Source organism: Triturus cristatus, chromosome 1_2 (genome assembly GCF_964204655.1).
Source record: "Triturus cristatus chromosome 1_2, aTriCri1.1, whole genome shotgun sequence".
In the NCBI taxonomy this organism is placed as follows: domain Eukaryota; kingdom Metazoa; phylum Chordata; class Amphibia; order Caudata; family Salamandridae; genus Triturus; species Triturus cristatus.
Window position 1 is genome coordinate 339,730,496 of NC_140580.1, and position 14,777 is coordinate 339,745,272.

The window sequence follows — 14,777 nt, forward strand, 5'->3', positions numbered from 1 at the left end:
AAGCTGAAATCTCTGAAGTGGTGAAGATAGCAGTTGAAGATAATGCACTTTCTGATCCAAAATAGCTTTAGGTTTAGAAAAAGAGGAAGGTCTTTCCAGTGCTGAAGCTAAAAAGCACTCCTGTTGCTTAAGATCATCATCCTTACACCAGCAATCACCTCAGATCTAAACAAAAGAGAAGGCATGGAATGCTCGAAACGCCAAACCAACAGATTTCAGGATGGCAAAGAATCTTACTCAAACTTGACCAGCAAATCCTAGACCTTGAAATAGGAAAAGAAGCAGTCTAGTGCAGAAATGCTTTTTGTATACACTGCAGGTACAAAGGGGAAATGCTAACGCAAAAAACGGAGTAAAAATAACTTTGCCTCTCCAATTCTAAGATTTAAAAAGATAGACATTTTGGCAACTAGAAAGAAAATCCATTCGGAAAGCATGACAAAGCAGAGACTGCATGGCTCATACATTTTGCAAGCCTGTAATTTGAGCATTTTACCCCACAGTAAGCACAATAGGAAGACACCAAAGACCTCTCCACTCTTGCAAAAATTGTTAGGCGCCAAAAATATTTCAGAGGGCAAAATAAATTTCGGAGGGCACACTTGAGATTTCAATACTAGGGCAGTGTCAACTATTTAAATGGCAGAAGAACTTAAAATGACTTTTGAGTACTCACTCAAATCTCCTTCCCAGGAGAGTGAGTGAGAAAATCCAGTGTCTGGGACCTCTAATGCAGGTCATAATCCCTCCAATATCTCAAATGGGTGTACCCACGGTAAAGGAGGATCCTGCTTCTATTAAAAAAAACTCAACCATATAATATGGAGTATATATGTAAAGACCTTATTGTAAAATCCCCAACAGAAATTAAGCAGGATAAAGATTGAGACACTGCACCAATAACAGATATCAGGCCATTGCTTACTGATTCTGAAAACAGTTGTAATAGAGTGGAGCTCTCGTTTCATGGTCGGGTGTAGTGAAATCAGTCACACCAAGAATTAAAAGGAAGTCAAAGTTTGTGTTTTAGGATCTGTTTTACAGATTTTGCTCACCTGAGGTTTTCTGTGTAATTGTCACAATATCTAGACAGCACGTACTCAGTCATGGAGCAATGGAAGGCCCTTCTAATGGGTAAAGTAAATAAGCATTAGTAGTGTCATTTTATTTGTCTTTTGTACTGCATGGACTCATCCATTACAAGCTTTACTAACAAAGAGGAGGAACCGGGACAGTGGCACCAAAGCGGTTCCCTAATGCAGGACAGGTAAAGCAGCGGCAGTGCAGGCTTTCCTCACATGTGAAGAGGAATAGCAGTAGAGGCTGGACTAAGATACCACTTACTCCATAGTGTTGTGGGCTTGGCCAGGCCCTGTGCTTGCAAAGAGTGACATGAACGAGACACCTGCAAGGGGCAGTGGAGAGGGACGCAGGCATTTAGCACCAACGGGGCAGAAGAGGACAGAATTGAGCAGGGCACAGATGGGGACCGAGGAGTGTATAAATCAACACATGCAAGCACCATTGATCGAAACATGACACAGATGATGAGAAAGGACACGTTGCTGAGCATTTCCTAGTTGTCCTTATGTGTAGGTGGTGAAACAAGGACCTTCACTTAAAACTAGTGTGCAGTAGATACCTACATTGAGAGCAAAACTCACATAGCTTGTGATAGGCCATAGATCTTCTGCTGATATGAAAACAGTTTGTGCAAGCACAATTTTGGCAACCAAGAACCAGGTAGGCACTTTAGTGTGGAGAACAAACTGCTGAAGTCTGCCTTAACGCCAGAAAGCCTAGGAAATTAGAAATGAATGGCAGCATATAGCTCATGGCTGCATCAAAGACTCCGGCGCTTACTGCGGCTTACTGTAATAGTATGAAAATGATTGTTTCTAAGCGTATCTGGGTATTGACGTAATGCACAATTAAATGTGCACAAAATGCTTTTTTTTTATGGCTCGTCCCTACTTGGGAAGCAAGCAGGTGAACCTTTAAAGAAAAGAAAAAAAACTGAAAAGTACTCTGTTCTGTGGCATTGAGAGAACTTCAAAGCATAGACAACCGTTACTTTTCAAGACCCCATTTACGTAAAGGGAAATTTTAAGGCCAAGGGTAAACTTAATAATGGCAGGCTACATCACAAAACGCAGATACCTCCTTAAAGTGGAGGCACATTGCAGGTATGTCCAGAGGGTGTAACAGAATAAGCACTGCCATACAAAAGTAATGATTCGCAAAAAGACACGGCATGCTTTGATAACATGTCCCCAGTCGTGGAGAGGCTGAAATATTTTCTACACAAATAAGTTGCCTAAGATAGATGGTTATGTGACAGTGTGCTGTAAGTATCGTATAGATTTTGCTGACAAAAACACCACTAAAACACACCCCAGTAAAAAAGGCATACTTCTAGAAGAAATATAAGTATGTTGACATGGAAGTTATAGACTACAGACCTACAGAGATAGCCAAATTAAAGGATTCCAGATCATGTTTTGGATCGCTTGCAAGGATGTTTCCTTTCATAGGCCTATAATCCCAAAACACAGTGCATAGGTACAGTTCAGGGTTTGTAAAATTACCTCTAGCATAAAATTCAGTATGTGCATGTATATAGTTGTTTAGGCTGTTGGCACGTCAGAGGAAAGTGTGTTCAGAAATGCTATAATTCCATATATGGCATTATGAAGTTATTGCAATGAGCCTAAAGAAATAACATTTAACACCAATAGAGTTAAATATCTTCCTGGAAGCCTGTGCATACATCCAAATGCCATTGCATTTCCTACGTGATAGCTTCCTTCCGGCAGAATACTGCCATCTAACAGATATCAGTCTAGGACAGCAAGGTAGGGGATATAATTACTGATGAAGATACCGTAATGTATCAACCTAGCCCCCCATGCCAGATTACTTATGAGACCAACACAAATTGTGTTACCAAAAGGGCACAGATAAAGGTGACATGGCAGATCTATGGTTGTTTCCCAGAAAGTGGTTAGTTCCCTAAAACTGCAGAACATAAGGTAATTTCTTGCAATAGAGCCATTCAGAAATTCTCAGCCACCATCGCAATAAATGAGTCCCTGATGGTTGAGGAGCACACATGTAGCGACTAAAGGCACAAGGGAAATGTACTGTGCATTATTACAGTTGCACAGTAAATGTTGTGGAACTGAAGACTAGCAGTGAAATTATTTCTGGCATTCATACAGAACAACATGATACCTGTCCGAATGTACAATACAACCAGGATGCACTACATTGGGAAATCAGTGGGAACACATGCATCCCGCTAATCACAGAGAGCACTGATATAACGGGATTGAACATTACAAAGAGGGATCAATATAATGGCACAGCATATCCTAGGTGTAGAAAACCATATGACAAAAACAATAAGGCACAACGTTAAAAAGAGCCACGAAAGGAAAATAAATCAGGGCACTTTAAAGAAGCTGTTTTTTTATTCAGGATTCTTGCACACTGACCTAATTGAAATAAAAGACACAAAATTCCCTACCAACAAAAGGGCGTTGTGGAACGTGAGATGATGAGCATGCCCAAAGTGTCTCCATGCCCCTTTAGCCTTAGCAGACTAGAAACTAGAACATGGAGCCAACGTACCATATCTAGTCCTATATGTTGCTTGAATACATTTGATCTTTAGGCACATTGAGAACCTACAGACCAATCAGTCTCTTGTAATTGTGATGTTAGTATACTCTCTTGTGTTATGAATTAAATGAATCTGGATCAGTATTCCTTCAAATGTCAAAGTCTTTGCAATAAAGGATGACTTTGAACCCAGAAGTGAATTTCTATCTTGCCTTCATGCAACATGAAAATACAGAAAAAGGGCCCATGGGGTGATATACTGGAGTGCACTGGTAGTGATACCAACCAGGATATTGGAAATATTCCTTGTTGTTACATTCACTTCACCCATTGCTGGCAACTGTTCCGTTCCTTTGCTTGTGAGTAATTGTTTTCATGACTGTTTTTTTCTCAGAATCCAAAGATGATGCAGACACCCCTAAACTGAAATGTGAACTGTGTGGTCGTGTGGATTTTGAGTACAAGTTCAAGCGGTCCAAACGTTTCTGCTCCATGGCTTGTGCAAAGAGGTAAGAAAGCACTGTCCCCACACCCCTCTCAGAAATAAACAGGTTGAATAAAACCAGCAGAATGTAGACTTCCACCATTTCATTATATCTACTTTTTTAATGTACTCTAGACATCCAATGGTGTTGGGGATTACTCTTGCGCTATTGTACTGTTTAGAGAATCTTTTAATGAACATTCAACTGTACAATCTACAGGGACATACTGCAAGGACTCTCCATAAATGATTACTCTCAAGTAGACACTGTAAAGACATTGGAAGTATGAATTCTGGTTCGAAGCCAGGTTTATCACTTGACTACATTGTGTATTTTTAAGTAAATTGCATCATGTTGAGGGTCTTTTAATTGAAAGTGCATAGTAATGGGCTAAATGGCCAAATTGTGCCCTGTGTAAATTACTGACCGTATACATACTGTAAAGGTTATGCAATAAATACCAGCTAAGAACATTTTTCAATTACATGCTACATGCACTTGCCATGTTGACAAGCTATTTCTTAAGGGCATTCTATAATATTGTCCCTTTTGATAAGGATGTACTCTAATCGCTTACTCCCCTTACATAACATTATGGTATACAGCTTCAGGAGGGCATGTGATATGTGCATGGTACTGTATAAGAAAATGCTTTAAGATGATGGTATACTAAAGGAGCTACTTTAAGACATGCTCTATCAAGTACTGGATTAGAAAAATTCCAAAATGTATTGAGTTGATTAATTAAAAAATAAACTTCATATATCAAGATTGCTATTTATGGATATCAACACCATCTGGTTAATACTTCTTCCTCTTTAAAGGCCAGATTATAGCAATCACCAGCTCAGAGGTGCTCCTAATAAAGGTCCTATATGTTCGAGGCATATGAGCTGCAGATTGTACACTTAGCATAGGTCGCCATCTGGTGTTGGGCCCGGATGTTTGCAGTTTGTTTTTCTTCTTGGACCGTCTTTGGAAGTCACGAGTTTGGTGACTCCTCCTTCGGTCCGTACTGCGCATGGGCTTCGGCTCCATCCTCAGATTGTTTTTTTCCGCCATCGGGCTCGGATGTGATACTTCGTGCTCCGGCTTCGAACTTCTACGGTTCCAGCCTCGACGGAAAATCCTCGATTCTTCGAGTTCCTTCATCATCTTCATCTCTCGAAGCGGCACTTTTTCCATCCCGTACATCGACACCGGCCTTCGGGCCCTCCGCGACTCCGGTCCCGGCCGATGGAAAGGACTCCGTTTAAAAAGTGCCCAGAATGTGGGTCTAAATTTCCCCACACCGACCTCCATCAGGTGTGTAACCTTTGCCTCTCTCCGGAACACGAGGCTCGAGACTGCCCCGCCTGCAAGTCTTTTCGATCGAAGAAAACGATCCGAGATCGAAGGGCTCGACGCACCATGGCGCACTCATCCTCGACAGCTCCACCGGACATCTTCGGAGACGACGCCGAAGCTTCGGGGCAGACACACACCGAACTGGCAGAAGACATCGTCAGCGCTTCCGAGGCCGACGACTCCGACCTGGAGGACGTAACACCAGGACAGCGGGCCGTGAGTACAATGCCCCCTCCCAGCCCCGCACCAAAAACCAAAGAGACTCCGGTTACTCCCTCGCCTGCCGGCCTGGGCAAAACCAAAACCAAAGCCTCGATCACCCCACCTTCGGGCCCGGTGTCGAAGCACTCAAAGTCTCACGGCAGCTCGGGATCGAGCCAGCCGACGCCCGGTGCCGATAAACACCACTCGGCACCGAAGCCTGCAAAATCCAGCTCGACTCCGAAACCACCGGTGCCGAAGCCTGGACACTCGGCGCCGACCAAACACAAACAGAAATCGGTCGGCACCGACGCTCCGGCGCCGAAACAGCATTCGACGCCGAAACACACGGAGACCTCCAAAAAGCAAGGCGTACACAGAACATCGAAACCTCCGGTTCCGAAATCGCCGGTGCCGACAGACGACTCGGCGCCATTGGCTCTGTTTACACCAGACCCTTTACAAAAGACTTTGTCCAGAGATCCAAAGACTGGCCTTTTGACTGTGATTACTAAGAAGCGTCGCCTTGAGGCTCCGGCTCCTCCTCCTCCACCCAAAAAGAGGGACTCAGCTACTTCTCCCCTTAGAGTACCCTCCCCACTGCCACCCCCCCTCCCACCACCACCCCCTCCACCTTTACCTCACTACGATCCGGCCCCATCCCCAGATCCGGATGACGGGGACCCGGACAATGACCCAGGGGACGCCCCAATGGATCCCACTCCACCAGGGACCCCAGATCCATGGGAGGATTATAATAACCCTGATGTACCCAATGTACCTCAAGACGACCTATACCCATCAAGGCCGTCTCCTCCAGAGGACTCTTTAGGGTTTCACCATTTAGTGCAGAGAGCAGCACACTACCATGGGGTGGACATGCACACGGAACCAGTGGAAGAAGACTTCCTACTGGATACATTTGATTTACAAGATCGTTCCACTGCTATTTTACCCATGCTTAAGGGTGTCACCAAGCACGCTACAGAGGTATTCAAAGACCCTGTCAGAGCCAGAGTACTAAACCCTAGAATAGAGAAGAAGTACAAGGCGGCACCCACAGACCCTGCATACATCAAGGGCCCTGCTCCTCTAGATTCCCTAGTTGTCTCCACAGCTAGAAAGCGGGCTAACTCCCAATCCTCAGGAGATGCCCCACCACCAGACAAGGAATCTAAACTTCTGGACGCGTCTGGTAAACGCACCGCCTACCAGGCTGCAAACATGTGGCGCATTGCAAATACACAAGCACTGCTTGCGCGATATGATAGAGCACACTATGATGAATTAGAGGCTCTTATGCAGCACCTTCCAGAGAAATACAAACGCCAAGCTCATGACCTGATACAGGAGGGCAAACTAATCACAAACACCTCCATTAAGTGTGCCCTCGATGCAGCAGACACTGCTTCTAGAGCCATAAACACCAGTGTCCTGCTTCGCCGCCATGCCTGGCTCAGGATATCAGGGTTCAAGCCTGAGGTCCAGACATCAATACTTAATCACACCTTTGACCAGCAAACACTCTTTGGCCCAAAGGTAGACGAAGCGCTCGAAAAAATGAAGAAAGATACAGACACAGCGAAGTCTATGGGAGCGCTCCAGACCCAAGCCTCTAAGCGTTCCTTTCGACGCTCGTCCTTTCGTGGCACAGGTAGAGGCTCCTCCACCGATAATGCCTCTACCTCCTACAAATCCCCTCCTCAAAATACCTTTTCAAAGGGCAACCAAAGAGGTGGTTACAGAGGCAACAACAATAAGGGCAGGGGCAAAACCAACAATACCCGTTCTGCCACCCCACCCGCACAATGACTCCCCTTCGCTCCCCCCAGACCATTACACTCCGGTCGGGGGCAGACTACAAGATTTTATCCACGTATGGGAGTCCATAACATCGGACAAATGGGTGACCCAAATCATTCGGTCAGGGTACTGCCTCGAGCTAACATCTACCCCACCCAATATCCCACCAAGGCACCGTCCAATGTCCCAAGAGCATTCCACACTGCTCAAACAAGAGGTACTCTCGCTCCTCCAGAAACACGCCATAGAGCAGGTACCCGACAATCAACGAAATCTAGGGGTCTACTCCCTATATTTCTTAATCCCAAAGAAAGACGAGACCCTCAGACCCATTCTGGATCTCCGGCCTCTAAATGCCTACATACATTCAGACCACTTTCACATGGTCACCTTACAACAAGTCCTCCCACTCCTCTGCCAGGGAGACTTTCTCACAACACTGGATCTGAAAGACGCGTACTTTCACATTCCAATACACCCCTCTCACAGAAAATACCTCAGGTTCGTGGTGGACGGGCAACATTACCAATTCAAGGTTCTCCCCTTCGGGGTCACCACTGCACCACGGGTGTTTACCAAATGCCTAGCAGTAGTAGCAGCACACCTCAGACGTCAACATGTTCACGTCTTCCCTTACTTAGACGACTGGCTCATAAAAGCCGCGTCCTACCACCAATGCGTGCAACATACAAACAGCACCATCCAACTGCTTCATCAGCTAGGCTTCACGGTGAACTACCAAAAGTCCCACCTCATACCATCTCACACAAAGCAATATCTCGGGGCCACCATAGACACCTCAAAAGGTATTGCCTATCCAAACTCAGCCAGAATCACAAGCATTCTAGCCTTACGCAAAATATTCCTTCCTCAACACTCTCTACCAGCAAGAGTGTTTATGAAGCTCATAGGGATGATGGCGTCTTGCATCTTCATAGTGCCCCATGCAAGACTCCACATGCGTCCACTTCAGGAGTGCCTAGCACAACAGTGGAACCAGGCCCAGGGTCAGCTGACGGATCTGGTGTTGGTGGACGGCCGCACACATCACTCTCTGCAGTGGTGGAACACCACAAACCTTTCCAAGGGACGGCCGTTCCTGGACCCGGTTCCCCAAGTGACTCTAACAGCGGACGCATCGCTCTCCGGCTGGGGAGCGCACCTCTTACACCTCACAATGCAAGGTCTATGGACGCCACAGCAAAAAACGCTCCACATCAACCATCTGGAGCTTTTGGCGATCTTTCTAGCCCTAAAATCTTTCCAAAAGCAGATTTCAGGCAAAGCAGTCCTCATTCGCACAGACAACATGACTGCGATGTATTATATACAGAAACAGGGGGGGACACACTCTCCCCAGCTCTCCCGCTTAGCCCAGAGCATATGGAGATGGGCAATTCCCCAAAACATTTTTCTCCTGGCACAACATGTTCCAGGCGTACAAAACACCATAGCAGATCTGCTCAGCAGACAGACTCAACAACTACACGAATGGGAACTGCATCCACAAGTTCTTCACCCATTCTTCCAACAGTGGGGGCATCCTCAAATAGACCTCTTCGCCACCCACGAAAACAAAAAATGCCCAAGCTTCGCCGCCAGATACCCACACCCATTGTCCAAGGGCAATGCGATATGGATGAACTGGTCAGGCAGATTTGCATACGCCTTTCCACCTCTCCCACTAATTCCATTAGTGGTCAGGAAACTACAACAGCACTCCCTCACACTCATTCTGGTAGCTCCGACGTGGGCCAGACAGCCGTGGTACACCACGCTACTACAACTATCAGTGGTACCACATCAAAAACTGCACCTTTCCCCATGCCTCCTAACCCAGAACCATGGAGAAATCAGGCACCCGGACCCAGCTCAGCTCAACCTGGCGATCTGGCTCCTGAAATCTTAGAATTCGGGTACCTTAACCTTCCCCCTGATTGCATGAACATCATCATGGAAGCCAGACGTCCTACCACTAGAGCATGCTATGCCGCAAAGTGGAAAAGATTTGTAATGTACTGCCGTAACAATACAATCAACCCTCTAGATGCATCCATACAACACATCATATGCTATCTGCTCCATCTTCACAGGTGTAACCTGGCGTATTCATCCATACGCCTACACCTAGCAGCGATCGCTGCCTATCTACAAAACAGACAGCATTTGTCACTCTTCAGAGTGCCCGCTATTAAAGCCTTCATGGAAGGCCTTAAACGAGTAATTCCTCCCAGGGCACCACCCTCCCCTGTATGGAATCTAAATTTGGTCCTTACACGACTAATGGGTCCGCCCTTCGAACCAATGCACAAATGTGAGCTACAATTTCTCACCTGGAAAACAGCTTTCCTTGTAGCTATCACTTCCCTTAGAAGGGTTGGTGAAATACAAGCGTTCACCATACAGGAACCTTACATACAAATGCATCACAGCAAGGTCATACTTCGAACTAATCCGAAGTTCCTGCCCAAAGTCATTACCCCCTTCCACCTCAATCAATCAGTGGAATTACCTGTCTTCTTTTCGCAACCCCAATCTGTTGCGGAAAGGGCCTTACACACACTAGATGTGAAAAGAGCGTTGCTATATTACATACAAAGAACGCAACCCTTCAGGAAGACCAAACAGTTGTTCGTTTCCTTTTCTCCACCACATAAAGGCAACCCCATCTCAAAATCAGGGATAGCTAGGTGGATTGTAAAATGCATACAAATTTGCTATCAGAAGGCAAAGAGAACATTATCTGTTCCCCCTAAAGCCCACTCTACAAGAAAGTTAGGGGCTTCTATGGCTTTTCTAGGGAATATACCCTTAGATGACATATGCAAGGCAGCCACATGGTCTACACCGCACACATTCACAAAACACTACTGTGTAGATGTGCATTCCCAGCAGCAAGCTAGGGTGGGCCAGGCTGTACTAAAAACACTCTTTCAAACAGCTGCAACGGATACCGGTGGTCGCCGCTAAGGTTGGGTACTGCTATATAATCTATGCTAAGTGTACAATCTGCAGCTCATATGCCTCGAACGGAATATGCTACTTACCAGTATGCATCTGTTCTTGGCATGTAGAGCTGCAGAGTTGTACACGCCCACCCGCCTCCCCGGCTACCTGTATCCGTTCCAGTCCATCTTATTTAGATACAACACACATGGGTTTCTCACTGTAATTACTACGCTCCATCATTTCCCTGTTGGCGAAAAACAATCTGAGGATGGAGCCGAAGCCCATGCGCAGTACGGACCGAAGGAGGAGTCACCAAACTCGTGACTTCCAAAGACGGTCCAAGAAGAAAAACAAACTGCAAACATCCGGGCCCAACACCAGATGGCGACCTATGCTAAGTGTACAACTCTGCAGCTCTACATGCCAAGAACAGATGCATACTGGTAAGTAGCATATTCCTTCTGGCACTGCATTGGTCTGTGTGTGGAACATTTTAGTGCCTTTTGATATGAGAGAACATGGAGGAAGTAATATGTTTTTGTTAAAATCTGGCAATCGTGCAGCAGTTGGAGGATTATATTGGAAAATGCAGCAAATATTTAATGAAGCCAAAAATGCTACAGCACAGTAATTGTGGGAATTCCAGTGGCCCTGACTTTAGTGTGATTTCCCATCGGTAATCCCGAATAGACCAAGGGAGGATCAATATAATATCAGGCATGTGCGAAGCACACTCCTCCAAACTGCTGCAGTGTACCCCTCACTGTGACTCTAAAACCGTTACCATGTAAATAAGAGGTATAATGCTTGCCCAGAATAATTGTAATACGTTAATCCACCTTGAAAAGGCAAAATGACCAGTGTATCCTGCCAGAATTTAAAGAAGGCTAGATACAGATCTTAGGAGGAGGAGGTTGAGCCACTGAGATATACAGTTGGTAAGTGTGACTTTAGCCAAACACACCTGATGACCACCAAACTGCAGTTTAAGAAACCTTGAGTGCTAAATCTTTGCTTTTCTCCTAAATGAAGCTGAGACATACTGGATGTCTTATTGACAGTGTCTTCTGTTTGCTTAAAAAAAGGTGGGTGGGGATGATATTTCACAAACCCATGGGAATTAAGGCACTTCATTTTCTTTCTGGCTTTTTATCTTCCAGGACATAATGCCCTCAAGGTTGGTAGGTTTTCTGACCATTTGTGCAGGAGACTTCCTTGTGATTTTAACTCATGTCCATTTCAACAGCTATTTGTGGAAATATGGCCCCAATTGCAAGTTCCAGACCAGCTCCTTACTTCATAAAAAAATGTGAAGTTATTAATTGTACAGCTTTCTAGATACTAGATGAGAAATGGGCCAGAGAGAAAGAGACTTAAGCGAAAGGAATTAAAAAAGGTTTCATAAGATTTGTCAGTAGTTTCTCCATAAATATTCCTGGTAGGCTGTTATAACCTTTTACATCCGACAATCACATAACATCAGACACACTGAAGTTCGTATTTTGAGAGTTTGGTTGCCACAAATCTTACAGTGCCTTATCCCTTTCTGCTTCTTATTTGACCTTAGCACAGCTGCTTGGCTTACTCCTCTAGCTGCCCTAGAGATTTCCTTCTAGCTGGCCACCTCGGCCAATAACTGGATAACTTGTTTAGCCTCAAAGCACATTTAAAGATTGTGTCATGGAACACACAATGTCACCTAAGAATTCTTCGTAACGTCAAACCGTACAGTTTTGTTTTGGAAACCAATGATCACATGCTACTCTCAAACTCTCTATACACATACTTGTGATTCTTGTTTTGATTATGATAATGCCTCACTTACCATTCCTCTCCAAAATTCGAGTCACCCTATTATAAACACCTTTCATGTGTCCGCTTAGCTCCTCTCAGGCTCCCACAAATCTAATAAGACTTTCTCTCGCAGTAGGGGAAACTCCCCATTGGAGTCACACACAGGGTTAAGCCACCATATGTAAAGTAAGAGACCTGGGTCTGGCATGTAGGTGTTCTGTGAGAATGGTGCGAGACCCAGTGCTAAGGATTCTCAACTCGCGGGACACTACTGATGGAGTATTACACCCCTGCCCAATGACCGTGCTGCTGTCCTAGCTTTCTGAGTTTTCTGTTTGACAGTGATCACCACTGCCAGAGTTGTTCCTGTTCATGCATCTGTAATTGCTTAGCTTAATGCACAGTTAATATATAAACCATCTTACAGCTAAACTAAATAGAAAGTGCAATGTGAGATGCTACCAGTCTCCATATTACCCAATCTAGGTTTCTGTATTCCAAATTATTAGATGTTAGCCTTATTGGTTCTTGGAAAAAACTGTTTCTATAATTGCCAGGACAAATGAAGGTCTCAGGGGAAAGCCCTTGGCTGTAGATCTAGACTCCTAATAACATGGAATGAGATCAGTACCATAAGAAAGATAGTGCTCCTCTTAAATTACTTTGTAAGTGCAATTTAATAGTTAGTCAATAGTTTGTGTGTATTCCATTATACAGCACCGTTCTGCATGCACATCAATGAACATGTGACTCAAGTCATAAATAGCTATCCTAACCAAAAAGTTTCTAGAAACTTTGTTTCGCTGTTTTGTATTTCAGAGATCACTTCTAGAAATGTAGCCAGCAAAAAAACTATGATTTGTAAACCTTTGGTGGAATAGGTCTTTCAAGGCTGCACTTTAACTGCAGATTCCCCACCTGATGAATAACCTCAGGTGTCAGACTGGATTCGGAAACTCAAAAAGCAGCGCTCCTACGGTGCCAGTAGGTGCCATTGTGTGGCTCTCCGCCAACTTCGTTCCGCGCAGAAAGTAACCGGAGACGGATGTAAGTGCCATCCAGTTGCAGTGACATCAGTTCCTCTCTTTGCACGCCTTCATTTGCAGATGTGGAGTACCGCTTCTTGTTCATCTCTTGAAGATATTTTTTTTCTCAGATCCAGCAAAGTGCAAGGGACCATGTTACTTCCTTAGACCACAGGGGTAAACCGTGTACGGACTGCCACAAACAGACGAGATGTGCATCTGTTGTTCGGGTTCAGCACACCACTCCAAAGCCTGCAACAGCTGCACCCAAATGAACCCGAAAAACATCGGGAAAGCTCTACATGACAACACTGTGAGACGCCACCTGGGTCCTGCTGCTGTTCAAGTGGGACTTGGCTCCTTCCTACTACTCTCAATCACTATAAAAGGCTCGAGGGTGTCTGCCCCCTCTCTAGCTTGCTCCCATTCCACTGAGGAGCCCATTTCAATCCTGTTCCCAATACATCCCTACTTTCTGGGTCTGTTGGCGACGTTGCAGAAGATCAAAGTATTTAGGGAGGCCAGGTTGCACTTCCTCTTCATTCTTCCTGCTCCCTCTGGCATGCCTTCGGATCCCAAGGGCCTCCAGTCGGGTTACCCCTAGCAGAGCTGTCCACTGCGCAGTCTGTGCCCCTCTAACCTACTTTGGGTTCTGCACCGGCATTGCTATAAAATCTGTGCCGATCCTTTGGACATCGCCACTGAATGATCCATAACCTATTGTGCCATATGACTGAGCTGATTCTAACGTGGTACAGTCAATATTCATTCCTTCTGACTCAGGCACAATACCATTACCACGCAGTTGCGCACAGATACCATACCAACTGTGACTCTGACCTCGACCAGAGTCCGCCATATGCAGACGAGAATGGTGCTGATGTGGACAAGTTTACCCCACCCTATGATGAGAGAAATATGATATGTGGGTCTGCAATATGCTGGAGGACTGGGTACCTCACCCAATACTGGGTTAGCTAACACCCTGCACCAGCAGCTTAGGAAAGCACATCTTTTGCCATGGTTATCTGGAGAGCTGCAGAATCTCTAAACCACTATGGAGGTACAAACTAAGGTCCTCACTGAGGTCCTTCAGCCTGGCCAAGCACCAACCAAACCTCCTTTGCCCTTCAGTGAGTCTCTTGGGCACTCTGGCTAAGCCATATTTTCTCCCTCTGGTCAATTGCCAATGTGCATGTCACCATAGACCAGCTCCATACGACAATGACTTTTTAAAAACTTAGAATTCAGTTTGGTGGTGTGGTTGCGCACTAGCAAAGTGAATCTGACGCTGGTGGTGCAGTTTTGGTACACCCTTGACCCTTGCTGACCTTTGGTCCCGAAGACTGGAACTGTAAGTTGAATACTTACCTGTATAACCCCATTATTATTTTCCTCCTTAGGATAACATTGAACTCTTTAAAATTGCACACAAGTGTTGACATTTGAAAGTGAAAAGTATTTTTCCTGAAAAACATACTTACCCTATTTTGAAGATCTTGGTCTTAAAATAAAACTCAAACAAAGCTTATTTTTATAAAATTGGCAT

At 45.2% G+C, this 14,777-nt stretch overlaps 1 protein-coding gene across 9 annotated transcripts in view; it reads left to right on the plus strand.

The window, feature by feature from the left end:
• Positions 1-14,777, plus strand: part of PHC2 (polyhomeotic homolog 2) — a 556,042-nt gene that overhangs the window by 511,072 nt on the left and 30,193 nt on the right. For all 9 annotated transcript variants that reach the window (XM_085603959.1, XM_085603955.1, XM_085603952.1 and 6 more), the window contains one exon: positions 4,019-4,133. In XM_085603959.1, the coding sequence (XP_085460085.1) occupies positions 4,019-4,133 (115 nt within the window). The remainder of the gene's footprint in view (positions 1-4,018; positions 4,134-14,777) is intronic.